Here is a 27,553-nt window from a genome sequence, read left to right as displayed (position 1 = left end):
TTTATCTATTCTTGTTGCTTTAAGTTAGTTTGCAGTAGAGTTATGCTCCTTCACAATATCAGGATTTTTTGTATATTTTGGAATTAGATATATATAGCAAGCATGTAGACTTTTATTAAAAATATATATTCATTCATAAGTTCTAAATATGTCTCTTAGTTTTTATATCTTCGTGGATTTCAGCAATTTCTCTCTGTAGTCATTTTTGTTTTTTGCTTGTGTGCTGAAATAAAAGTAACGTCATCAATGGCTTGTTCAATTTTTTTGTCTTGTCAACTTTTTGTTGATTTCAGTATTAACTGCCGGTGATGCTATATATATATATACTGTATATATACAGTTTCAAATTTTGTGTCTCCATCATGGCCGAATCCTGGAGCCTCAGTGACTCTGAGCTGTGAGGGTTTGGAGCTTCAATCAGCAGGATGGAGGTTCTTCTGGTATAAAGTTGTTCCTGATCCATCCAGCAGATACTACAGCTATGAGCTGTGCATGTATTGTAAACATGTGCAACATGACAGAAATATGAGGTAAAAAGTCATTTTTGAAGATTTTTGACAAATCAACACAACTGATTACAGACAACTAAATAAGTCAGCAGGCAGTCAGAGGATTGGAAATAAAATCAGCCTCAGGTTTGTAATGATATGTGTAACCCGCAATTAGTAAAGGACTTTTATTTTTGCGGGCTCACTTCCTGTGTTGCCCGAACGCTGCTAACTTATTTAAAGCCCCGCCTCCAGTGCGCAGTAAAAGATCCTCACCTGTTCCACTGATTGTGGTTTGCTGTTGGCGTCTTCCTCAGGAATTCCTCCAAAAATCTTTGAACCTAATGATTTGATTGCTGGGTGAGTTTGTTATTTGTTAACAGTATTACTTTTTTCATGTGGTACTTCTGCTCGATTGCTCATTGGAGCGTTGTTTTATTAGAATCACTGGCATTGTTTACCTGGACCGTCACCGGGATTCTGTCAGTGCTGATTGTGGCTAAGTACGTCCCACTCTCTTCAAAAAGGTAACTTGTTGCTGAATTTTGTGCGTATTCTGACACATTTACATTGATGCTGAGGCACTGAAGTTTAAGATAAGATTGATCAGAACAGAATGTAGCTACACTTAAGTTGATATTGCGCAGTATATTTTATTTATTTAATTTCCTTCCCTCACTCTGCTTGAGTATTTGATGATTAATTTATTTTATTTTTCTTGATTGATATTTTGGAAGTGCACTTTAACTTTAGCACTTTAACTTTAAATTGATTAGTTGAAATATGATAGTTTTGTTTTATTTAAATTATGGTTAATTTAACCTGATTGAAATGTTTATTTAATTAGGACTCTAATTATTGCATTTGCATTTAGTATGCATAAACTAGATGTTTAAATTTAATAATTATTTCCTTTGTATTATATTTGTACATAATTATTTTTGATAAACACTTAATGAGTTTTCTGACCTTTTAGGTCGGGGTTTTTTTTCCACCTGTCGGATCAGATCCTCATCTGGATTGAAAGATGGCGAGCTAAGAATGGACTATGGACTTTATGATTTGGAAATCAATTTATTCTGAGTCAATTCTCATGTGTCTCATTGTGTTATTGTAATTGTATGTTTTTTTTAATTCAAATCACTTAATATATATTCACCAAAACTAAAAGCACTGCCTCCTGTTTTTTTCACACCTCAGGCTCCTAAAAAGGCCACTCTTCCGATGCTGCTTATGTAGCCGCAGTTAGCTGCCTAGCCCATAACTGTTACATATGCAGCACCAGTAGGTGGTGATGCAAGAAGATCAAAGAAAAGGCGACCTGAGGATGCCAGAGACTGTAGCGGGTAAAAACCTGAGGGTATAATGACTGATGCTGTTAGTTAATAAACCAGATAACTTTAAAAGACTTGGCTTCCTTTATGTACTGCAGTACAAACATTACAAGGTTTAGAGATGAATTAAAACATTGATCATTAGAGGCTGTTAAACATTCACAGATAAAATCCAACTTTTATTTGTAAAAGACGAAATAATTATTTCCTCTATGGTAGTTTATTTATTCGACTTGCTGAAATGTTTGCTGTAATCTTTATTACTATAGAAACAAACCATTTGTAATGAAACATTTTAAAGATGTTTCTGTTCTCAGATGAAATCCTGTCTTGTTTTCAGATCCTCGTCCAGCAGCTTCTCTCTCAGTGAATCCTGACAGAGTTCAACACTTCAGATCTGACTCTGTGTCTCTGAGCTGTGAGGGAAACTTTACTGAATGGAGAGTGATGATGTTTATAGAAAAATATCGACTGTTGTACTTTACCTGCTCCTACTGGGGAAAAATGACTGGATCTACATGCACCATTGACCCATACTGGTTGAATAGTGGAGTGTTCTGGTGTGAGTCAAAATCTGGAGAGTTTAGCAACGCTGTCAACATCACTGTACAGGGTAAGATCTGGTTTATTATGTTTGTTTTCTCTTACCTTTTTTGTATTTAAAAATCATGAATATATCTATTATTGTAAAAATATGTTTAGTCCAAAGTTAAATCACAAACAAAACAAAAAAAATTATGCAAACAAATTCTTTCGCCTAGGTTAATTTCTATCTTTTATTCCTTTATAACGACAGTTAATGTTCTACAGTTTTTGGGTGGTATCAGGAATCTATATAGAAAAGGTTATATACATATAAATATACAGTATATGTATATACTTTAAAACAGGGGTGTCAAACTCAAATGCACAGTGGGCCAAAATTTTAAATTGAATAAAGCCGTGGGCCAAGGTTGAACAAATGAATCTTTTAATATGGACCCAAACAAGTTTTGATTTAACAATAAATATTGAACAAGCAAGGCTTAACATAAAATAAACTATGAATAAACCATTCAGGCCTTGGAGTAACAAGAAAAGGTGCGTAGAAAACTTATTTATTGCTCATTTTGTGACACTCTGATGCAGCCATAGCCAGATACCTGGCATCTTTTCTTGGATGCTAGTTCATCAATGTCGGGGTTCAGAGTTTGAGATGAGGAAACCTTCATTATCGAACAAAGGTGTTCGTCAGTCAGACGTCTCCTGTGAGACGTTTTCGTCATCTTCATTGAGGAGAAAAGTTGCTCACATACATATGTAAACAGATATTCTGTCTCCCACCTGTCCAGAAAAGTTCTATTTTCTGTCTTTCTTTTCGCCATTTTTTGGTAGGGTAACACAGTGACAGCTGTAGTTTCAGGTCGCAGTGTGGTTTGGGGGAGAGGCGCAGGGATGTGGGGTGTACCGGGGCTTTCACTGAAGGAGTGCGCAAGAAGACGGATCACCACCTTCCTAATACATCCATGTCTGCTACCATAAGTGCTACTGACACAGAGGAAGATGCGTGTCTGCCTCTGTCCTGATTGACGCGCCAAAAAACAGCAGAGCATTATGGGATTTGTAGTATAAGCGGTGAATGGGGCATCACAGCGTTGCCACCGTATAATGCCGGCGCTAATATTAATTTCCAATAAATTGCCTCGCGGGCCAAATATAATTACACTGCGGGCCAAATTTGGCCCGCGGGCCAAATTTGGCCCGCGGGCCAGAGTTTGACACCTATGCTTTAAAAGGTTAATAGAGGAGCGATGTTATGATGATTTCCTGAAGACAAAGTTTCAGAAAGAGCAGGAGATTTTAAAGAGACAAAGCCCCAATTTCAAGGCAATAAATTATAAAGTCAAATTTCTTTTAAGTCAAGTTAGTTAACATAGTTCATTGATTGTACTATAAAATTGTACTGTGACTTGAAAGCACATTATACTGCCCCTTTAATTGTAACAGGCCCACATTTAACTCTTGACAAATGTGATTGGACTTAAATTTATTCATGCTTTTCTTTTCTTTTGTGAAACCCTAAAGCTAAAAACCTTCCAACTCACTTCTCATAGTGCTACACATATAAATGGTAAATGCCTGGACTGAACTTGTATAGCACTTTTCCAGTCATTTTGACCACTCGAAGCGCTTTACACTAGAGCCACATTCACCGAGTCGCACTCACAAACACGCACACATTTACACACCGATACGCAGATCGGTAGGCAATTTGGGGTTAAGTGCCTTGCCCAGAGGCACATCGACATGTGGCAGGAGGAAGCTGAAATTGAACCTACCGATCACAAGATGACTACTCTACCAAAGAGCCACAGTCCCCCATAAAATATAACCTTAAATGTCTCACAATGAAAACAAACATATTTTCCACTATATTAAGAGTTTAGCTTTGTTGTGAAAATCTCGCTTCACAAAAAGTGGTGCATAATTTTCAGATTATGCACCAATCTGAAAATGGTGCATAAGATCATTCTTGTTACTTTGTCTTTTTAAGTAGAAAAAGGAAATGTAACAAGTGAGTTTGTTTCAATGCTGTATTTAAGTTCAGGGCCTCAGAAAAAAAACAAAATATAAAGACACTAACTACATTAGAAATGTCAATTTATTTTATTAAAAGCTGTTCAACCTATTATCCTCTGTGTGGCACTGTAGTACTGGAGAGTTTGTGGGACATGAACTTGCAATAATTTGTTCATTTGCTCTTTGACTCACGTTGGGCATCAATAGCAAAATTACAAAATTTTGATTCTGAAATTGGATGAACTGTTCTAAAACTTTGGCCATATTTAACTAAAGATGAACTCTTAAGACATGACCAGATTATTTCTAGAACATAAACAAGACCAGTGTGGACATGCACTGGACAGATAAGGTTGCCATGGTTACAAGTGGAAGAATTGTCAGACTGGTGACAAAAACTAACCAATGCGAAGGATGACATCATTAGTGATGGTCAAATGAAGCTTACTGGTTTTAAAATAATGTTTTATTACTCAAAGCTTTTCAACACAGTCCTCTTTGGTGCCATCTTGTGGTCAATAGTCTGAACTGCAGTTTGGATTTACAGCCTAAAACAAATTAATTAATTCTAACTGTCCACTATAGAGGGTTTTATATACAGCCTCTGCTTTATTATCATGTGATACTTTTGTCTTATAGTGGGAATACTTAAATTTTTTTGTAATTTTTAGGAGAAAAATGCAATGTATATATGGTTCATTAAAAATGTTACTGATGATGACACTGACCGTCACTAAGCTTTAGCACTAAAATAGATGGACTGATGGATACATCCTGAATATAACGTCAATATATTTTATATAATGTTCATTTACTTTTAGCTGACACATTAACCACAGAGTGTTGCATGATATTTTGTTAAATCTCTAACATGAGTGACACAAATTAGCATGCTCTTTATTTCTTGACACAGGACGACACCTAAAGACATTCAAATGCCCGACTCATCCCATAATCCTTTGCACCTCATGTCTTAAAGCTAAAATGGCGTTTTAACACATGGTTCTACATGTGATCCACCAGATCAGCCATCTTTTATTCACAGACCTTGTTCCAGGAAACGCATTCAACTGATTATCTGATATGACCGTCATTTTAACACTTATATCCACTTATGTCCCCACACCCACACATACACAAAATGTGATTAGAAATGTGCTGATACGTTTCCATGGTGATGCTCTGTGAGATGCATGTTCCCCTATTGTTCTTAGAATTGTTGCTGGGCAGCAAAAGGGCCCTGAGTTTAAGTTTTACCCAGAAAGGTTTCTGTATGATGTAGTTTCTCTCACAACTTCCTCAAAATATCCACAAGTATGCACAGTATCTGTACAGCAATCTATTATTGTTCATTGAGCAAATGTTATTTATGAGGCTGTTCTGTTCTGGTGGTGGTGACCTGCAGCCTATAACAGGCCAGAGGGTAAAACTAGACAGGATGGTGCTCAGCAGATGGTCAGTCAGTATCAGAAAGTCAAAGTTACTGTTTTAATATTTCTCTCTCTGTGTAAAGTTCACACGTCAATCCTGAACAGAATGTTGTGCATAAGGTTAAAATATCTCTGCAACGGACAGGAAATACAAACCAGCATCAAGTGCTGCAGCCTCAGTGGCTGCTGTGGTGTGAAGTTAGTATGAAAGGGAAGGAAACACAGAGAGGTGATACTAAGAAGTAGAAGCATGAAACTTATTGATGTCATATATATTTTAGACTTAACTTCTCCTTTTATATGAACACAATTCAAACCAAGTAGAAGCCTTTCAGTTGAGCTGTGCAGCCGTTCTGGATGCCAGGATGAAACCTGCTCTGCTCTGCATGCTGGGCTTTTTCTGTAAGTACATCACTGACTTTCTGCTCAGAGTTTAATGAAAATATTTCTTCATGATAACATGTGGCCGTGTATCTCTGTTACGATCTAATAGTGTTGAAAAGAGAAGACTCGAGTCTTTTTCCTCATTTTGTAATCAACATTGCAATTCAAGCGGCTTTGGTCTCTGTTTTGAAAAACATTGGACATAATGCGATATTTATGTCTTTATTATTTTTAAACAGTCATTTTTATTTTAATCTTCATCTAAAATGAATACACCGTATTTTCCGCACTATAAGGCGCATAGAATAGACGCTACCGTAGAAGCTGGGGTTACGTTATGCATCCATTAGATGGAGCTGCGCTAAAGGGAATGTCAACAAAATAGTCAGATAGGTCAGTCAAACTTTATTAATAGATCACAAACCAGCGTTCTGAAAATGAACAGCTGCTGCTTCCTCCACTTCCGCACCATTGATTCGTTCATGTTAAATTCTCTGGCTGCTGCTCTATTCCCCTGTTCTACTGTGTGACTGATCGCCTTGAGCTTAAACTCTGCATCGTAAGCGTGTCTCTTAATAGGAGCCATTTTGGGGTCTTTACACAAAAACCAGTGTGCACCTTGCGTTTCTTCTTCTACTGGGGAAAATGAAGTCGGCGGCTGCTTACCGTAGTTGCCAGACCTGTTGTGGCCTAATATTGGTCCATATATAAGGCGCACCGGATTATAAGGCGCACTGTCTGCTTTTGAGAAAAGTGAAGGTTTTTAGGTGCACCTTATAGTGAGGAAAATACGGTAATCACATTGTGATTTTTATTCTTAACCAGCTGGATTATGTCTGACCAAACCTTGATCTTTATTGCAGTGCTCAGTTCTCTGCTTCATGGACGTGCTGATGGTAAGTAAGTTGTTTTGGATTTAACTTAAAGGAAGAAATATGGTGTTTTTCCAATGCATTTACCTTTATTTTGTACCGATATTTAGCCTAATTTTGCAAGTATAGGAACAAACACTGTAGTAATCGGCACTTAAGTATCACAATTCTTGGTTTTATAGCAAATGGTCCCTATTTGAGGGAACATTTGCTCTTGTATCACTGGAATATATTATATTGACATGTTATGATATACAGTAGATGAGAGAAAGCTGAACAAAAAGAAAACTAATTTTGGAACCTATGGTTGCACGGAACAACTTGTTCCTCTTTGTGTCTATTTGCCGACTCTGAAGACTGTCCTGGAGTGTCAATTTATAATTTCAAAGACAAAACAAGTAGATTTATGAGCTGGGACGATGAGTACATGGAGTGTAGACGGCAAACAAGGAAAGAGAGCTCCGGCTAGTCAAGGCAACCAGGCAAAAGCAGCTGTTAGCTTGGACTTAAATCAGAACATGGCAGTGATGGATTTAGAAAGAAGTGACTGGAATAGTTTGGACTGTAGTGACGAGGAAGAGATGGGTGGTCAAAATGAAGGAAAAGGTGGGGAAGGATGGTAAGAAGCAGCGAGCCGCTGAAAGAAAGAGGAAAAAGTGAAGTGAGGAAAGTACAGAAGGCACTGATAGTGAAGGCATTGAGGAAAGAGCAGAATAATTAAAAAATCCAATTATGAATATTATAGGAGAAGGGGTGATAAAAGAAATAATGAAAGTAAAGGAATTATCACAGGAGTGCCTTTAAGTGTAAATATGAAAGATTTAGTTGGGACTTTAAAAGAAAGAAATTTGGAAGTAAAAGGAGCACGAAGGCTGACAAGGGGTCCAGAGAAAGTTGAGACAGAAACTGTGTTGGTGGAGTTTGAAACAAAAGAAGTGCCAAAGGAGGTTTTCTTTGGTTTGATAAGATTTAGTGTCAGGGAATTTGTGCCTAAACCATTAAGATGTTTCAATTGTCAGGAATTTGGCCATGTTGCAAAACTGTGTAAAGGAAAAAGGAGATGTGCTCAATGTTCTGGAGACCATGGATATGGAAAATGTGGAACTGGAGTAAAACCAAAGTGCTGTAGTTGTGGAGGAGAGCATAGTGTTGCTTTTTGGGATGTGAAGTGATAAAACATCAAACAATTATACAGAAAACAAAGGTTATGCAGAAAGTAACATATGTAAAATGGTTGAAAAGAGAAACAAAATGAAAAATCTTTGACAGGAGAAAAACAAGTAATTCAAAAGGTTATGGAAATGGTCAAAAGAAAATAGAAGAGGAAAAAAAGAAAATGGTGACTTTTATTGCATCATTTCCCGGATGATCTGTCCCGCTGTGTCTTTGTTAATGTCAAGTTAATATATTACCTGTCAATTACGTTGAGCTATCCAGACCATTGGAAACATCGAGACTAATCTGAACAGAGCAATAAACGTGAAAACAGCCATGAATGAACGAGTCCGTAAAGTTGTGCAACTAAACGCCAATATAATTATTAATATTAAGATAAGTGTCACAAATCTGTGCAGCAGCCATCTGAACTGTGGAGCCGCAGGAAGAGCTCTGCGCTCTGACACCAAACGCAGGGCGTAACGCACAACCTGGAGGCTGGGGGGTTAAAATCCTTCTTAGAGTTTTCCAGACAATAGTGGACCACACAAAAACATGCACAAATTACTAACATTTTTTTTGTACTGTAACCATTAAAAAATCTCCCCTTCAGTTCAACCTTATAAGTGGAGACACATTGTTGATGTTACCGTTATAAAATAGCTTACAATTAAGTATTGGCAAAGATCCATGTAATTTTCACAGCGTTGTTGTTAGCAGCTGCTGAAAGTAACTAAAAAAGTTACTTTTAATGTAACTTAGTTACTTTCCAAATCAAGTAGTCAGTAATTTAACTAAGTTACTTTTTCAAGGAGTAATCAGTAATCTGATTAAAGCTACTTTTTCAAAGTAACTATGCCATCACTGGTTGGGGATGACAGAGCAAAAATCATTTCATGTATATAACAAAGAATTTAGTCCAACAGTGTTGTGGCCTTTGAGACCTACATGGACATGGAAATATTTTAATATAGACAAATCATTATCAAATATTAAGGAAAGAAACATAACAGATACCTACCAAGAATTTTATAATCAAATACAGAATAAATATAATGATTATTTGCAAATTTATACTGATGGTTCGAAAAACCCCAAAAATGAAGTGACTGGTGTAGCAGTAGTGATTCCTGAATTAAAGAGTAATATTTCAAAAAGATCATCTAATTATCTCAGTATATATGCAGTCGAATTATGTGCTATATTATTAGCTTTAGAATGGGTGGAGGATACTAATATAAATAAAATAATAGTTTGTAGCGATTCATTATCTGCATTGTTGAGTATTGAAAAAGGAAGTACAAATAATCATCAAAATATATTATTTGAGATTATGGCTGTTCATCACAGAATTTGTGAACAAAATACAAAATGTAATATTATTTTGGACTCCTGCTCATCTGGGTATTTTGGGTAATGAAAGAGCAGATAGGTTGGCTAAGGAGGCTGTTAAAAAAGAAGATATTGATATGCCAATAAAGTTATCTAAATCTGAAGGCAAAAGTATAGTTTGGAGAGAAAGTAAGAAGATATGGAAAATTAGGTGGGATAATGAAATAAATGGAAGGCCTTTATATAGGATACAAAATACAATTGATGTAGTAAGGATTAGAGGAATAAACAGGAGGGAGGAGATAATTATGAATAGAATAAGAACCGGTCACAGTTTTTTAAATGCAACTCTTTTTAAGATGGGGAAACATCTTACTGGTTTATGTAGTTTATGCAGCAGCTGCACGTTGTATCCAAAACATTAACAGCAGGAAATGATTTTTTAAATGCCTTTGTAAAATGTAAATGGCAAGTCGCTCAGTGATCTGGTGGATTGGACATCATGTGACTTACTGAGCTCCACATCCGCTGTTGCTTTGCATTGAGTCAGGAATATCGGTGGTCGGGGAAATGAAACAATCAATCAAATAATCTGAGAAAGGGACGCAAAGTTTTGATATTAATTGTCGACACTAAGACAGCAAGATAATAAGATCCAAAGGGAAAACATTTCACAGGTCAGTAAAAAGCTTTACTTAGAAAGTGGAGAGTAGGTTAGTTATGCTAGCTTAACTTTTATCACCTTAACATGTACTCTTGCTGCGTAGTTTGGAGTATTTTATTTCAGTTAATACAAACATAGATTTTCTGACAGATAATCAGAAATGCAGTTAGCTAATCAACCACCATTAATTTTCAGGCATCACTTCCTAATGATGCAAAATGAAAATTCAAAAACATAAATCTGCAACGGACAGAATGTCCTGTTAGATGTTTCTACATCCTTTTTTGTGTAGGAAATAGTTTTGCGGTTTGTCATCAAATAGGACGAAATATTTCATAAAGTATATTGGAGCCACAATTTGTAACATTTTAAATCATGGCTCATATTAAGTCAAGTTAAATTATGGGCCTTTATGAAGAGAAATTTGCTTTTTTCTCTCTCTTTTTTAGAACTGACAGAAACCAAACTATAGATTTATTAGCAGAGATAATATATATTTTACATATCCAAACATCAGCATCTCAGCTTTAAGCCACATTTTATGGAATCCAGTAACATCGATGGTCACTCTACTCACCAACTTCCCCAACCAAACCCAAAACAGGTTTTGCATCTTTAATATTTGCTCTATTAAAGACACATCATATCTCATCTGCTATGTGTAAGTCAGCAGGACAAAAGGTTTAGCCAACCTACTGAGGGACAGCTGTGGAGTCAGAATCACATAGTTGAAAAATACAAAGTTTGATTTATTTGGTTTAGACTGAAGTTACTTATTCTGATTTTGAAAAGTTTAATAACATTTTGATTGTTACAGAATCTCATGTTGTTGGTGTTTTTATCACTTGATAAATCAGACAATAAAAGGCAACTATGTGATAATTGTTCACCAAAAATATTACTGAATTGTGAAACTGTTTTCTACTGTAGGCAAAAATTCAGCAAATACAGGCTGATTCCATAAATTAGAAAATGACTGAAAAGTTCCTTTGTCAGCAGTTTCATCACCAAGTGAAAGACATTATATAGATTAATTAGATTACATATGTTTTAACATATTTTTGTTTTCTAGTATGTTTAAAAACTCCTAAAAGATTATTTTCAAAAGGTCCTATTAATCTGACAAACCTCCCAGCTCCTCTTCATCTCCACCAACATGCAACACAAAGTGAGAGGTTTTATGTTTGTAAGATGTCAAACATTTTTCAGGTAAATGTTTAAATTAAAAATTTTAAGATACTATGACACCTTGAAAGTCCAAAGAAACATTTGTTTTGCAAATTCTAAGCAGTTTTCAAATAAGATTGACAGTGGTAAATGACTGATTGTTGTTCTGTGATTTATAAGAGTATATTTATAATGGCTTTTTATTTTGATTGATATGCTCAGAAAATCACTGACAGCATTTGTTTTTATGTTTCTATAATCTGGCAACTTTGAGAGCAGAGATTAAATACACTAATAATCTAACTTGCTGAAGTCTCATTTATGATTTGATGAGAAAGGATTCACATTGTTGCAAATGAATCCTAATCTATGCAATGATGGTTGTTGCTGTTTTCTAACCTGCAGAAATCAAGACAACTTTGAAAGCAGACAAATCTACCATACCACCAGGGGGCAGTGTGACATTAACCTGTTCTGTGGACAAACCTGCTGATTTAACATTTGAGCTCTTCAGAAGATCTTCATTCTTCTATTATACCAGAGTTTCTCCTCGATCAGATGTAGTTTTCAGCATCACAGAAGGAGGAATTTACATCTGCAGAGGATCCATGACAGAGACAAACTTTGTGACAACTATGAGTGATGAAGTCACCATTTATAAGAGAGGTGAGTTTATAAATTTATCTGGGAAGAAAACATTGTAAACTTTCTGACAAAAAATTCATTTTGAAATGATCACTAAAGGAAGTTTGTTACTCTGTCACATTTAGAGAAATAATATCTTGTTCTAAATGTAAATATGAGTTAAGATTCATAATTTGTTCAATTATTAATATTCATTCAGCTGAATTGAATCACTTTGTTTAAGGTTTTGCTGACAAAATGTGCAGAAATATGAGAAAAAAACAAATTAACTCTATTTCTTTATATTTATTTATGTTTTTGTGAGATGTTGTGGTGCACATTGAGATTTACATTCTTCCAAGACATTTTAATGACATTTTATTGATACAGTTTAATAAAATTTATGACATAAAATATATGTTAAATGACACATCAGAGGAAAAATTCTTAGATTGACATTATTATTACAGATGCTACACGGTATAATTAATTGTTTAGTTTTCAGACTCTTTGTTTTTCTAATCATGTTTCTTCCTGTAGTTTCCAACAGAGTTTCAGTCACTTCACAACCAAACCGATCTCTGATATACGAAGGAGAGAAAGTCACTCTGAGATGTGAGATCCAGGATGATGGAGGAACTGAGTGGACATATGAATGGAAAACAACCAATAGAAACTTTTCATCATCCAGTGAATATATGATCATCTCAGCTACTAAGGCTGACAGTGGAGAATACAGCTGTAAGGGTAGAAGAGGCTACGAGTTTACAGGATGGAGTGAAGCCATCAGACTGACAGTGTCATGTGAGTCAGACTGACCTCCATTCATCCTGAAAGTGTCTTTAGTTCCCTGATCTCTATAAAATGAACAGAACTCAATAATATCTCCATTTCACAGAAAGAACTGACTGCAGGCTAAACTGTGACTTTTGTGAAAGTTATATAAAGAAGAAAAACTATTTTCCATCCATAAAGTTTCATAAACAGGAAGCTTAAAGAGGAACTGGATTATTTCAGAGAAAGATTAGAGGTTTAGTGACGCAGATGCAAAATTTTGTGGAGTAAAATATTTTATGAAAATATTTACTAATGCAACAACATTTTTAATGTTCTGCCTTGGAGCTGTGGATCATTTAAATATGGAGGTTTGTTTGTCAAAACTTGGTTCTCACAATTCATTGACTGATTGATCGCTTCATATTAGTAAAGAACATCTTGGCTACATTAGACATTAGACTCAGACTTTTTGTATAAACTGTGTTAAATAAGCTACAACCAATCTGTGTGTGATGTTGCTGAAATAATCTAACTGGACATGAGTTTGAATTGTCAGGTCAGATGTGGAATTTCACCAAAATGATTTTTGGAACAAATAAATTTCCTCCAGCTCTTGTTGATAAAAAACATGATGGAAAATCTAGTTTTTTAGGCTCCTGCAGAGTTTATATTTCTCAGTTTGAAAAAGTACATGTTATATTTTGGTGTATATATTTTTATTAGAACAAAATGATTCCAGAAATAATAAAAAATTCATATTCTATTTTTTTTAAATATTGTTCTGATTTTCAAACTCAACAGCTGATAAACCCAGAGCCACCCTGAAGGCAGAGACAAGAATCATACCAGCAGGGGGCAGTGTTACACTGAACTGCTCTGTTGAAGGATCTACTGGCTGGGAGTTCAGGTACACATATACATATTATTCTGTAGTTGGATCCTCCAGAAACACAGAACCAGATGGAACCATCAGAGTCTCAGAGGCAGGAAAGTACAGCTGCAGAGGAAGAAGAGGAGACTCATCTTTTGAATCAGAAACCAGTGAAGAGGTCACCATTCAGAAAACTGGTGAGTTTAGTTATCAGGTCATCACCATGACAACACTTGATCTTTGAAACTCAAATTTGTTTCCTAGTTTTTCAGAATATGTAATTATTAAAATAGAATAATGATTAATCAACAGGACAGAGAAATATTTACAGTTTCATGATTTGACTTTTTTTTATTTCCACTGAAACCACCAAAGTAATCAGATGTTATAAATAATTTAATCTGATCTCAAATATTAAGAATTAACAACATCCTGCTGTAAAATATGTTCATCAGACTATAGAAAGTTTTTTCTATTTTTATGTTAAATATATCTTCAATTGGATTCTGATGTATTTAAACTGTTAACATTTTCAGTTAAGTTTCTGATTTACACAGTTTAACAAATTATTTACTTTAGTATAAATATTTTGACACTTGCGCAGAGTAAATATGTGCTTCTTCATATCATTTTATATGTTCAGGTTCATTTATTTCTATTAATTTCCAAACCTGATATTTCTTTATGTGAACAGTTTCTAAGCCGACTGTGATCCTGCAACCAGGCTGGTCTCTGAACGAAGAAGATAAAGTCTATCTGGAGTGTGAAATCCAGGAAGAAGCTCAGTGGACGTATGAATGGAGAAAAAACAATTTCAATTATAATCCAACATCCAGGATCATCACAGCTAACAGTGGAAATTATAGCTGCAAAGGAACAAGTGACTATTTGCTAACACAGTGGAGTGATGTCATCACATTAACTATCTGTAAGTTATTAACTTTTGACCTACAATAATCAAGCAAGCAACATTAAAATAGCTTAAACAAATGAACATAAAAGCAGCTGCTGCAGTTTAACACATTTAGCTTCTTAAGTAAAAACACATTTGCCCAAATGATCAGAATATGCCTCTATTTGGTGAAAATGCAATTATTAATATAACATTTTATGGATGAATATGTTTGCTGTGTAAGTGTTTGAAACTCTTAATTTCTTTCTGCTTTGCTACAAGTTAAGCTGATGTCATTTTATTTTGAAAGGTTCTTATTAAATAAAACAAAAACTAATCTTAAAAGAGCTGCTGGACAGTTTGGAAGAAACATTGATACTTTTTAAGTGATTTTAGAAAGTAGCTTCTCTCTGGGAAAGTGTTAAATTAACACTTAAATTTTACTCTGGACTGTTGTGGTAAACTGCTAACCAGATATTTATTTCTTTAGCTCCCAATAAACCCAGTTTGATTCTGCAACCCAACTGGTCTCAGATATATGAAGGAGAGAAAGTCACTCTGAGATGTGAGATCCAGGATGATGGAGGAACTGAGTGGACGTATGAATGGAGACCAAGCAATGGAAACTTTCCATCATCCAGTGAATACAGCATCATATCAGCTACTGAGTACCACAGTGGAAAATACAGCTGCAGAGGAAAAAGAGGGTTTTCCTTTACACCATGGAGTAATGTTGTTAAAATAACTGTATGTAAGTTGATTATTTATTACTGACAAGTGATCATTTTTAATGACAGTAGCAGGGCCGTGCAGAGACCTATGGAGGGGCAGGGGCTCAAATTTAAAAAAGGGGCACATTGAACAAAACCTCCATACAACAACACAGCAACAACCCATATTAATCAAGAATCTAATTGGATTCTACTGCATCATTGCTATCAAGCAGGGGAATGCAAAGCAAATATAATCTATATTTTCCCCAACAGATATAAAGTTTCTGTTTCTGCTGCTGACAGTCCTGGAGGGCTGAGCTGATCTGAGACTGTATCTGTTAAACAGACCAGAGGAGAGAAGGTCAAAGGTTATGAAGTTATGAAACAAGCAAAATTGCTGCCATTTTACTAATGAAGCCCTAATAATATCTATTCAATCTCTAGAACAACCTGGCTGCAGACTGATTTATAGATCCAAAAGCTCCAAGGGGTTAACTCTATATAATAGTTTGATGTTAAACCTCTGAGATCTAGAATTATAAGACTGAGATATCAAGGCAAAGAAAACTCAGTAGCTGCTGGTAGGGGCCATTCAGGGGCCTCCAGACACTCAGGGGCCTCCAGACACTCAGGGGCCTCCAGACATTCAGGGGCCTCCAGACACTCAGGGGCCTCCAGACACTCAGGGGCCTCCAGAAACTCAGGGGCCTCCAGACATTCAGGGGCCTCCAGACACTCAGGGGCCTCCAGACACTCAGGGGCCTCCAGACACTCAGGGGCCTCCAGACACTCAGGGGCCTGCAGACATTCAGGGGCCTCCAGACATTCAGGGGCCTGCAGACATTCAGGGGCCCCTAGAAATGGTTTAATTGTAACACAGACCATAGATCTAAACCTGTAGCATCATTTATAGAGAATAACAATGTTATTACATTTTATTTAATGCATTCAGCTGAGAAAAATAAATAGTATTTAGGATTTAATTAGGAAGTTTACTTTGTAAAAGTTTAAAGAATCATCTTGATAGTTTGATTGTTGTGTTACCATGGCTACAATATGGTTAATCTTTGTGTTTGAATTGGGTTTGTTCACAAATGCATCACAGCAAATAACCAATAATCAGTGATTGATTTTAAACTCTGCCAATAAACCTGGTCTCCCTCTCACAGATTCACCTTATCAATATTTAAACATGTTAGTGATGCTTAGGTTCTTAGTACGACGGGTTCTGGAGGGAGGGGGGTTCTGTCTAAGGCCCCATATTACCTTGGGCCGGCCCTGGAGGAACAGCTGCTGCGATGCGCAGCTCTGGAATCTACCTGGAATTTACCTGGAATCCCTTGGTGGCCCCTGTCAGTCCCCCGATGCTTTGGAGACATTTTGATTCATTTCATTGTGGCATGTTTGACTTCATGCTGTGGTTCTAATTATTGCTACAATATTTTCTCTGATGTTTATTTTGTGACTCTAAATGGGCCGAATCTTCCTTTAACACTTGAGGTTCTGCAGTAACTTCTATTCCAGCCTCAAACCTCCAGCCCAGATCCAGTCAGTAGCGGCTTTAAACCGCCTGGTAGAAACGTTAAGGAGAAACAGAGAAAACAGAGAGCAGGTGATACCAGGTGGTGCCGAGGCTTTGATCTGCGTTGCGACTCGCGGTGACAGTCGGTACCGTGTCTTATATCAGTATGTCTGATATAAAGACAGATATTCTTTCTATCTGTCGGTGGACCGACTCAAGCTGCCTGTAGTGAACCGGGCTTTTAGCAGAATGATGAAGTTAAAGTCAGAAGTTTTCTCTGCAGCCGAAGCATTTCTGAGTTTATGGGCGAGGCGGGTTTTGTCCCGCTATTGCAAGGACGATTATGAAAATATAAATAGGAACAGTTTTTCTAATGTCAGACATACGTTTTTATTCACAATCAGTGTATGAAAAAATATTCTTGCCCATAATTTGATAGTTAGAGGACACAGATCCTCCTCCTCCTCACCATGGAGCCGGAGTCTGAACAACATGGAGGCTCTGAGAGTCATTATTAGACTGAGGGCAGAAAGACTAGTTTATTTTTCCTAAATTATTATATTTAGCTAAATATTATTGCTGAGGGGCACAAACAGGCCTTCTGACATACAGATTAAAAATAAAAATAATTTAAAAAAAATTTTACAAAACAAAAAATCTAAAAAAGGGCACTAGGGGCATCATGGATAAAAAGGGCAGGGGCTCAAGCCCCCGTTGCCCTCCACCCCACCCCCCTGCACGTGCCTGGATAGTATGTCCCACTTGTTATATAGGATTTTTTTTTATTTTAAACAAAATAACAGAAACGCAGCTTTTCCTATAGCACACAATCTAAGACTATAACTATTTTTATTATTTCTATAATCAGTCACACCTGTCTAGTTATTTTAATGAGCTGAAAGATTTTCATGTTTATTCCCTATTAAATATTACATGCAGCTGAAAATTATTGTTAGATGTATAACAGCTTTAGGCCAACTTTTAATTTCTTTATATTTTATTACAATAGATTAAAAGTTTCTGAACATCTTTGAATGAATTTTTATACATTAAAGAAGCCAAAGTCCAAAGAAAATGTCTGAAAGAGTTTCAGAAAGTTTTTAGAGACATCGATCAAAGTCATCTTAGAGTTCAGTGATACAAGGAATAAAGAGTCAATAGATTATATTGATCAGTGTTTCTAGTCCCTGATTTATGTGATAAGAGAAAAATGAAAGTGTTGAATGAAATAAAGTTCACATTTTAACAATACAATAGTGTAAAAATATGTTACTGAAAAAGAAGTAAAATATCAAAGTTAAGGTTAAACCAGAGGGAGCATCTGTTATTATTATTACTATGGTTATTACTTCAATTTCAATATATTACTATATTAACTGTTTAAGGGAAATAAAACAGAGAAAAGAGAGAGGTTGTTGTTAAAAGTTTGACCCAGTTTCAAATCTCTCTCTAGCGTTTCCCCCTCAGCCTGTCCTCTCTGTGTCTCCATCATGGCCGAATCCTGGAGCCTCAGTGACTCTGAGCTGTGAGGTTTTGGAGCATCAATCAGCAGGATGGAGGTTCTTCTGGTATAAAGCTGTTCCTGATCCATCCAGCATATTCTACAGCTATGAGCTGCTTCCTGGCAGCACCAATGGGACTGAGCAGAACTCCTTCATCATTAATGGATCGACTCACACAGCAGGATACAAGTGCAGAGCAGAAAGAGAAGAACCAAAGTTTTACACTGATTACAGTCAACTAAAGTTTGTCTGGTCTGCAGGTCAGAGATGAATTAAAACATTGATCATTGGAGGCTGTTAAACATTCACAGATAAAATAAAACTTGTTTGTTTTTTTTTAACCCCTCCAGTGGGTCTTTTTGTGGGCTCTATTGTCCCTTAAATGATAGTTGGCTGAATCAGATAAAATAAAACTTGTTTTTGATAAAGATTATATAATTATTTCCTCTATGGTAGTTTATTTATTTGACTTGCTGAAATGTTTGCTGTAATATTTATTACTTTAGAAACAAACCATTTTAATGAAACATTTTAAAGATGTTTCTGTTCTCAGATGAAATCCTGTCTTGTTTTCAGATCCTCGTCCAGCAGCTTCTCTCTCAGTGAATCCTGACAGAGTTCAACACTTCAGATACGACTCTGTGTCTCTGAGCTGTGAGGGAAACTCTGCTGAGTGGAGACTGATGAGGTTTACAGAAAGAGACGCACTGTTGTACTTTACCTGCTCCCACTGGGGGGCAATGACTGGATCTACATGTACCTTTACACCATACTGGTTGCATAATGGAGTGTTCTGGTGTGAGTCAAAATCTGGAGAGTTTAGCAAAGCTGTCAACATCACTGTACAGGGTAAGATCTGGTTTATTATGTTTTTTGTTTTTTTTTCCTTTAACATCTTTTTGCATTTATAAATCATAAATATATTTATTATTGTAAAAATATGTTTAGTCCAAGGTTAAATCACATTAAAAAAAAATTATGCAAAAAAAAATATGCCTAGATTAATTTCTGACTTCTATTCCATTATAACTACAATTCAATCTGGAGAGACTCACACAGAGAAGAAAATAGCAGTTAAAAAGATTTAATGGTACAATTTCTTTGGCGCTCGGACCCGGCAGAAGACCGTGAGCCGAGGATCGCCGTGAGCAGTCGGACAAGATTGATAGGCGGCAGTTGGGGACTGCAGTCTGCCGAAACTGATAGGCGTCAGTCGGGGCCTGCAGTCTGACGAGCCTGATAGGTGATAGGGCCCGCATGCTGGTGGGACTGATGGCGAAGCAGCGTGATGGACTGCGAGGCCAAGCCGGCAGGGCTGAGGGCCTGTTAGGCCCTGCTGGATTCCCTAGGTATGAAATAAATGTTAGAGATGGCTAGGGCTCCACCACCAGTTATTTGAAGAGATGCTCACCTGCGGACATTGTACGTTGAGCTTCGAGCACAGCTCTGATATAGGATGAGAGGGCCGAGGATGACCAGCGGCCAAGCTGAAGGAGAGAAGCTGAAGGGACGCCTGAACGACGGAGATGTGGCAACGCCTATTTTAAAAGAATGGCACGAGAAGAGGCATGGGGGAAGATCTCAAGCTGCTAGAGTCGGTCTGAGGTGGCGGATGAATCAGTCGGCGGTTGTAGTGGTCAGGGAAGAATTTAGGATTGGAGTTAGATAGTCTCTAACGGATTGAATACTTTAGATGCAGATGTGAACTCACTCAGTATCAGAAATCCATAGAAGGCTAGGAGGAAGTGCATGAGTGGAGCTCTTTGATGTAGGGGCGAAGGCACCGGATTGGAGCGCAGTGATGAGATTCCCAAGTAATGGGAATGAGATGGGTTTCCAGCTATCGAGATTAGAGGAGCTATGCTTAGAAATCCCTTGAGAAGGGGTTCTAGAAAAGACTAGATGATGTGCTAGGTTGCTGAAGCTTAGCGTGAAAACTGATTCCCGTGAGCAGACTGCGGAAGGGAAGCTGTAGGAATGCTTTGCACAGAGGCAGATGTGGGAGTTATGACTGGACCTGGAGGGGCAGTACTGGCTGCCTGTGATCTGGAGATGCCAGAGGGAAAGCCAATACGTCTTGGATTCCTAATACAAGAATTTAAGGATCGAGCAGAGCTGTGGTGACTTCGGCAGAGAGGAACGTAGATGATGTGCTTCCTTTATTTAATGCTACTTCCTTAAATGGAACAGCCACCACTAGCATCCCGTAAAGGATGAGAGGAGAGATTGAGATCCTAGTTCTTAATAGAGCTGCGAGTGGTCTACAAAATAAAGGCAGAATAAATGAAGACGATTATTCTCGCTCTCTAAAAGCAGTTATATCGAATTTGACCTGCAGATGGCAGCAAAAGGCTGCAAAAGGCTTCAAATAAACCATTATCGAAATTTTAAGACTTTAAACTGCTGTAATATGATTCAGTTGTACGGATATATAAATCCTGCTTAACTAATTAATTAATTAATGCAACTACGGATGAATGCATGGTTGTAATTCTCAAAATCCTGGAGTGTGTTTATCTTATGCTGGGGGCAATGAGATGAAGTTGGATCGCTAGATAATAGGGGCCTGTAAATCCCCCAAAAGCTCTTTAGAGAACGCACGAAAAAGGGTAGAATAAATTGGGATTCCTGCTGAGCGGTAGACTAGAGCACGTACACGAGACCGAGAGTCGACGTCGGGGGCTGGAGTTTAGTTTCCCGTCAATGAAGATCGCCATACGTCCGGCTCGAACGGGTGGTAGCGACCGACAGAAAGGGATTACCGAAAACGCTTTTAGGTAATCGGCCACATGACGGGGAAGTTAGATCTTTGTAAGCCTTATTGCAAGCGACGGTCCGACTTGGTGGTAAGCAGTCGGATTATCGGGGAACGGGAGGCTTGTTTTGTGCGAGGGTGCTTTGTGGTCGGCTACGACTAGCTCCAGCAGTAATTACTGACCATTCATTTATCAGAAAAACGTGGGCTGGTTTTATCTCGTCGCGTGTATCGAACTGAGGGCTGTACAGATGACGCTGATCACCTAGCGCGCATGTCTGCGTACTAACTGTGTGTATGCCTCCTTGATATGAGTCGGAACCAATGGATGACGAGGAAAGGAAGCTGTCACGGCGAGCGGCGTAGTGAACTATGAATCATTTGAAAGAGGACGCTTGTGAAGTTCGGATCGCTGTGCAGGTGAAAACTGACTGTTAGAGGGCGGAGGTTAAAATTGGCGACTGGAAAGTACGCGGATGAGATACGGTCTGCTGGCTGCAATGAAGCTGCAAAATTAGAGAGAGAATATGAGCGGCTTCTGATGATCAGACTACTCGGGGTGCGACATTGGCCCGACTGAGGGGGAAGGAGAACCATCCTCCCGGCTTTGTGCACCAGGAGCGGCCCCGTGATTGATGGATCTGCTAAGGTGTGTATGCGTGACTGTTTCTCCCCGTGTATGTCGGCTGCCTGAGTGGCTTGTGTTCCTGATTGCTCAACTGAGATCGTCAAGCCATCTACATTCAATGGCTGGGATTGCGGTTGTTGTGGATGCTGGACCTACTAAAAAGCCATTCGTGCGTTTCTACAGCGTTGTTACGCTTCCACCTGGTTCACGCCAGCTGATAAGCGCCGATCTAGGTAGGCTGCGTCTCTGCTCTCGGGTAATCTACCTGCTGGGTCCATAGTTAAGGTATTTTCTCTTTCAGACACCTGATGACTGCACCATTTTGGAGCTGCAGTGCTCGGACGCTCTGCTGTCTGTGTGGATGGGCTGCTTGAATGGATCTGGAGTAGAAGGGGCAGGTTGGGTGGGCAAGCACGGCCTCTTATTTTTTTTAAATAGAAAAGCTTAAAGAAAATGGTGCTGCGATTAAGAGACCAGCGGCAGCTGGGGCGGAGGCCAGAATGTGCTGAAATGCAAACTGGGACTTCTGACAGAATTTGGAGCGATCTTAGCAACAGAGGGAAGAGAGGGCTACGGCGGCCTGAGCCGGGAACTAACAGAATGAGCTAATCGAGACCCTGAAAATGCCAAGACTGACCGGCGATAGGAGGCGTGGTAAACATGACTTAAAGGTACTGGTGCGCTGACAGAGACATGAAGCGAAGGGAAAATGAACGAGTCAGGAGCAGGTACGTCTTACCTAGACGACGCCCAATGGGCGCAAATGAAGTTGCGAGTTGATGTGACTGAAGAGCCAGCTGCGAGTCGAGATAGGTGGAGGTGAGCGTAGCAGTCTGATGGCGACGTTCTCCCGGAGGTGAACTGGGAGAGACGATCAGGCAACGGATCAAGTCCATGGTGGGATGAGCAGGAAGAGCCGACGTGCGTCGGTGGGGCCACGGCGGATCGTGGAGACAACCAGCGCTTGCTGCGGGGGATTCTTTTAACAACTTATAAAGTTTTAAATGGGTTAGCCCCTCCTTATCTTCAGGATCTTTTGAAATTTCATTCTGTGTCCAGAACTTTAAGATCCAATAATCAGCTGCTATGTTCCTTGGACTCGACTTAAGAGAAAAGGAGATCAGGCTTTCTCCATCGCTGCTCCTATTCTCTGGAATAATCTACCTTTCCAGATTAGATCTGCCCACAGCCTGGATTATTTTAAATCACTTCTTAAAACTCATTTTTGTTCTTTGGCATTTAATTGAGGCCTGATATTGTAGCTCTTCTGTTATGATGTTTTTTTTTTGCTTACTATTATTATTTAAATATTATATAATCTTTTCTTGTATTGTTTCTCTTTTTCTTTTCATCAACTTATTTTATTGTGTTTTCTGTGCAGCACTTGTTTTAAATCTGTTTTTAAAATATGTTTTAATGTTTGTTTCCACTTGTGATTTGATGATTTATCTTTGGTGATGAGCTCAGCATTTTTCTCAGATTCTCTATCAGATTCAAACTGAGACTCTGGTTGGACGACTCCAAAACAATTTTTCCAAACATCTACAGTAAAACAACTATTATATTAGTTCATTACATTATTTTCCGTGAACAAACTTGTCATCATGTCGACTAAAAAGGAGAAATGATGAAATGTGACTACAAATACATTTTTGGTTGAAGAATCAAACATTTAATTTCTGAATCAAAAATCAATTGAAAGCATAAAGCAGCTTAAATGGATGTTATTCACCTGAATATCCTCTGATTGTTTTACAGATGATGATCATGATGGTGTTATCCTGGTGAGCCCTGTTCATCCTGTGACTGAAGGAGATCCTGTTACTCTGAGCTGCAGAGATAAAAAACAAAATCTTCTCTCCAATGTGTTTTTCTATCACAATGATAAACTCATCAATAATGATGGCAGAGAGGAGCTGAAGATCTCTGCAGTGTCAAAGTCAGATGAAGGTTTCTACAAATGTCAACATTCAGGAAAAGAGTCACTAAGCAGCTGGATGTCTGTTAGAGGTGAGGAGGATTAAAATATGTGATTCATTTTATTCATAAAAACTGTTTAAATGTTAGAAACAAGATGAACACTGAGGATGTTTGTGTTGCTGATGTTTGTAAGTATTTTAGCCTAAAGTCACTTTTTCTTTAAACACAAAATGTCAAACAATCTGCAGATCAAAAATATTTCTTCCTTGATAATATTTTTTTAATTCCAGTAACTGTATCCAGTCCTGTCAGTTCTTCATTTCCTGTCATGTTGATCATTGGACCAGTTGTTGGAATCGTTGTCATTATTCTCATTATTCTCCTGATCTTGTTGTGGCGCTGCAGACGGTCCAAAGGTGAAACTTTTTTCTCCTCACAGTGGATCAGATTGTTCATTCATAATCACTTTAATTATTCAGATATGGACATTCATTCTTTTGTGAAACAAACTAGAAGCAGGATGATTTGAATAATCAAAATACATTTATTTTTTATCAGATCTTTGCTGCATAAGGTGAGTAGATTACATCTTTTTCTTCTCCCTATTATAAATCATCATTGCATATATAAGATATACATAAATGTAATGTATTTATTGTGTTTCAGGTCAAAGGGCTCAGAGGTCAGAGGTCAGAGCTCCACCACAAACCAGCCTGAAGGTCATGAATATAAATCTCTTTCTCATGGTCAGAGTTTTATTAATGTGTTTTTGCTTAGAATGACAGATGAACACAATCAGTTCCTCTTTGTTTTGGCATTGACCTGTTTTTCACCTGAACTCCAGATATTGTTCTTTTAATGCTGCTTTAGACAGAATGCTTGGTCATTAGCTCCAGATGTTTGTGTGACTGATGTGAGCAACAGATGTTCTGTCAAGTTCTCATTGTAAAGGGTTGTGAGAGGAGTCAATGCTAAGACATGTTGTGTTTGTTTGTTGTTCTCTGTTTCTGTCTGCTGTGATCTAAAAGCCTGAAGGATTTCAGCTTGGAGTCCTGAGGGAAAACTATTGTTTCATTCCTCTAACAAAGTGAAAAATGTTTTTTTTAGCAGTTTTATGGGACTGGACATGATAAAATGTCTAAATTTAATTAACCTGAGTTTGTTAGCTGTACGTTCTAATTAGCTTTATGTTATTTTGTTATGTGTGTAAATGACCAATTGAACATTTATTACGATTCTGTTGTATATTTTAAATGTGCTGCTGTTTAGATCAAACTGTTCATGTCAAAGAGGAATCTCAGTCTGATTTTCTATTCTAAAGAAAATTTACTTTTGCTGTTTATTATTAAATTACAATTATCCTGTTTTTCCTCCTTTCATTCACTTCAGGTAATGAGATGATCGGCTCGGCTGAAACTTCTGGACATGGTAGATCAAATCTTTTTTTAATATGTTTTAGGTTAAATAATTGTGTGATTTACAGATGAGTAAATATGTATTTATTTTTTAATCTGTAATATTTCAGCAGCAGATGAAGCCCCAGAGGTTACATACTCTCTCATTGAAATGAAATCCTTTAGGAAAGACAGTGAGTCCCATTTATATACAATATATAGCCTGAGAAAATGATTCTGAATGGTTTTGTCCTACATGTTGGTGACTATTGTATTATTTTCCCAGGGAGACAAGGTGGACCAGAAGAGGGCGCTGTTTACTCTGAGGTGAAAACAGGAGCTGCAGGTAAAGCTTCATGAAAGATACAATAGTTGATAAAGTTTATTTCTCTGCAACAGTCGGAGATTATTGGTTCCCAAAAGTTTCAGCTTCCAGCCTAAAAAATAATGTATGAGACTTTTGACTCCAATTCACTTCCGATTACACGTATCACTAATAAATCATCTTAATAGTCTGTAATATTTGGAGCATAAATATGCTTTTAATATGTTTATAAAATAGCTTACATTTATTTCTGAGGAGCTCAGAAATAATGTGTTGGAATATTTTTTATTCATTTTTTTGATTCAATTTTAGTTTTGATGTTTTAAATAAATCTCTTCCTTGACAGGGAAGTCGGGTCCTGCAGCAGCGGAGGCAGCAGTTTATTCTGAAATCAGAAAAGCACCAGCTGTGGAAAACAGTGCTGCCATGTAGGCTGCAGGCTCTGAGTTTATCCTGCAGTTTATTACAAGACTCACAACAACTGCTTTGATCACACAATATTTTTATCCGTCATAAGAAATCTCCTAGAGAATCTGTATTGGTCACTCAAAGAATAATTCTCTGAGATCCAAATCGTCAGATGTGCTTAAACTTTAGTAAAGGTTTTGCAATGCAACATTTTATAAAGACTCACAAATCGTTTTTTTTTAACACAACGCAAATTGTGAATTGTTTTGTGTTTATTTTTTTCTAGAAGTATGTTGCAATTAAAGTGACTAAATTTGATTTGGAACAGTTTGATTTGGTTTCATGTGAAGCAACTTTGCTTCACATTTAACTTTTTATATCAAAAACTTGTGACTGTATTTTTATCGTCAAGCACGTTGTAAATTAAGTAGATTGATCATTTGAATGCAACACGTAAAATCAATATAAGATGTTAGACATAATTGGGCACAATAGTGATTAAAATGATTTTTACAGTCTCAGGTAAATAGATTGTTTTATTAATGCTACTTGTAACTGAGTGACAATTATTAGATATATATCTTTGCTCTTTTGTTATTATAGTATTTCAGTTGAAGCTTAAACCTGCACACTTGCTACTAGATGGAGTTTTTACACCTTAACAGCTAGACGACAGGAAAGTACTGAACTTTATGCAATCTTTGGTATGTGTAGAATATGCATCTATAGGCATCTTGCAGCTCACATTTGTGAATTTCCTCTAACCAATAATGTTTAGTGGTTGAGCAGCAGCAGCTGAATTGATTCATTTTCTGTTTCAAATGATGAAATAGAAATAAGTAAAATATGGGATATTTTTATCTATTCTTGTTGCTTTAAGTTAGTTTGCAGTAGAGTTATTCTCCTTCACAATATCAGGATTTTTTGTATATTTTGGAATTAGATATATATAGCAAGCATGTTGACTTTTATTAAAAATATATTCATTCATAAGTTCTAAATATGTCTTAGTTTTTATATCTTCGTGGATTTCAGCGATTTCTCTCTGTAGTGATTTTTGTTTTTTGCTTGTGTGCTGAAATAAAAGTAACGTCATCAATGGCTTGTTCAATTTTTTTGTCTTGTCAACTTTTTGTTGATTTCAATATTCACTTCCGGTGATGCTTTATACATATATATCTATATAGATATATATAGATATATATAGAGATATATACTTTCAAAGGTTAATAGAGGAGCGATGTTATGATGACTTCCTGAAGACAAAGTTTCAGAAAGAGCAGGAGTTTTTAAAGAGACAAAGCCCCAATTTCAAGGCAATAAATTATAAAGTCAAATTTCTTTTAAGTCAAGTTAGGTAACATAGTTCATTGATTGTACTATAAAATTGTACTATGTGACTTGAAAGCATATTATACTGCCCCTTTAGTTGTAACAGGCCCACATTTAACTCTTGACAAATGTGATTGGACTTAAATTTATTCATGCTTTTCTTTTCTTTTGTGAAACCCTAAAGCTAAAAACCTTCCAACTCACTTCTCATAGTGCTACACATAAAATATAGCCTTAAATGTCTCACAATGAAAACAAACATATTTTCCATTATATTAAGAGTTTAGCTTTGTTGTGAAGATCTCGCTTCACAAAAAAGTGGTGCATAATTTTCAGATTATGCACCAATCTGAAAATGGTGCATAAGATCATTTTTGTTACTTTGTCTCTTTAAGTAGAAAAAGGAAATGTAACAAGTGAGTTTGTTTCAATGCTGTATTTAAGTTCAGGGCCTCAGAAAAAAACTAAATATAAAGACACTAACTACATTAGAAATGTGAATTTA

The 27,553-nt window shown here is 37.1% G+C and overlaps 2 protein-coding genes across 5 annotated transcripts in view; both read left to right on the top strand.

Annotated features, from left to right (window-relative positions):
* The window catches only part of LOC111610872, a 289,364-nt gene that overhangs the window by 147,389 nt on the left and 114,422 nt on the right, over positions 1-27,553 (top strand). The window lies entirely within an intron of this gene.
* LOC111610867 (Fc receptor-like protein 5) lies at positions 758-26,815 on the top strand. Of its 4 annotated transcripts, none has more exons than XM_023345912.1 (21): positions 758-848; positions 931-1,015; positions 1,465-1,834; positions 2,163-2,435; positions 6,133-6,213; positions 7,059-7,091; positions 11,791-12,051; positions 12,550-12,813; positions 13,588-13,854; positions 14,352-14,585; positions 15,040-15,300; positions 18,238-18,546; positions 18,863-19,135; positions 23,428-23,679; positions 23,880-24,005; positions 24,148-24,163; positions 24,256-24,308; positions 24,979-25,017; positions 25,118-25,177; positions 25,270-25,329; positions 25,655-26,815. In XM_023345912.1, the coding sequence occupies exons 3-21, from the start codon at positions 1,783-1,785 to the stop codon at positions 25,738-25,740; spliced, it is 3,000 nt and encodes a 999-aa protein (XP_023201680.1). In that variant the 5' UTR covers positions 758-848; positions 931-1,015; positions 1,465-1,782; the 3' UTR covers positions 25,741-26,815. The 4 variants fall into 4 exon arrangements, with proteins under 4 accessions (XP_023201680.1, XP_023201679.1, XP_023201678.1 ...); XM_023345911.1 differs by having other exon boundaries at positions 25,115-25,177; XM_023345910.1 differs by having other exon boundaries at positions 24,256-24,335.

This window comes from Xiphophorus maculatus, chromosome 14 (assembly GCF_002775205.1).
Source record: "Xiphophorus maculatus strain JP 163 A chromosome 14, X_maculatus-5.0-male, whole genome shotgun sequence".
Lineage (NCBI taxonomy): Eukaryota > Metazoa > Chordata > Actinopteri > Cyprinodontiformes > Poeciliidae > Xiphophorus > Xiphophorus maculatus.
The sequence above is the reverse complement of the archived record's forward strand: the minus strand, read 5'-3'. Positions and strand labels throughout refer to the sequence as shown.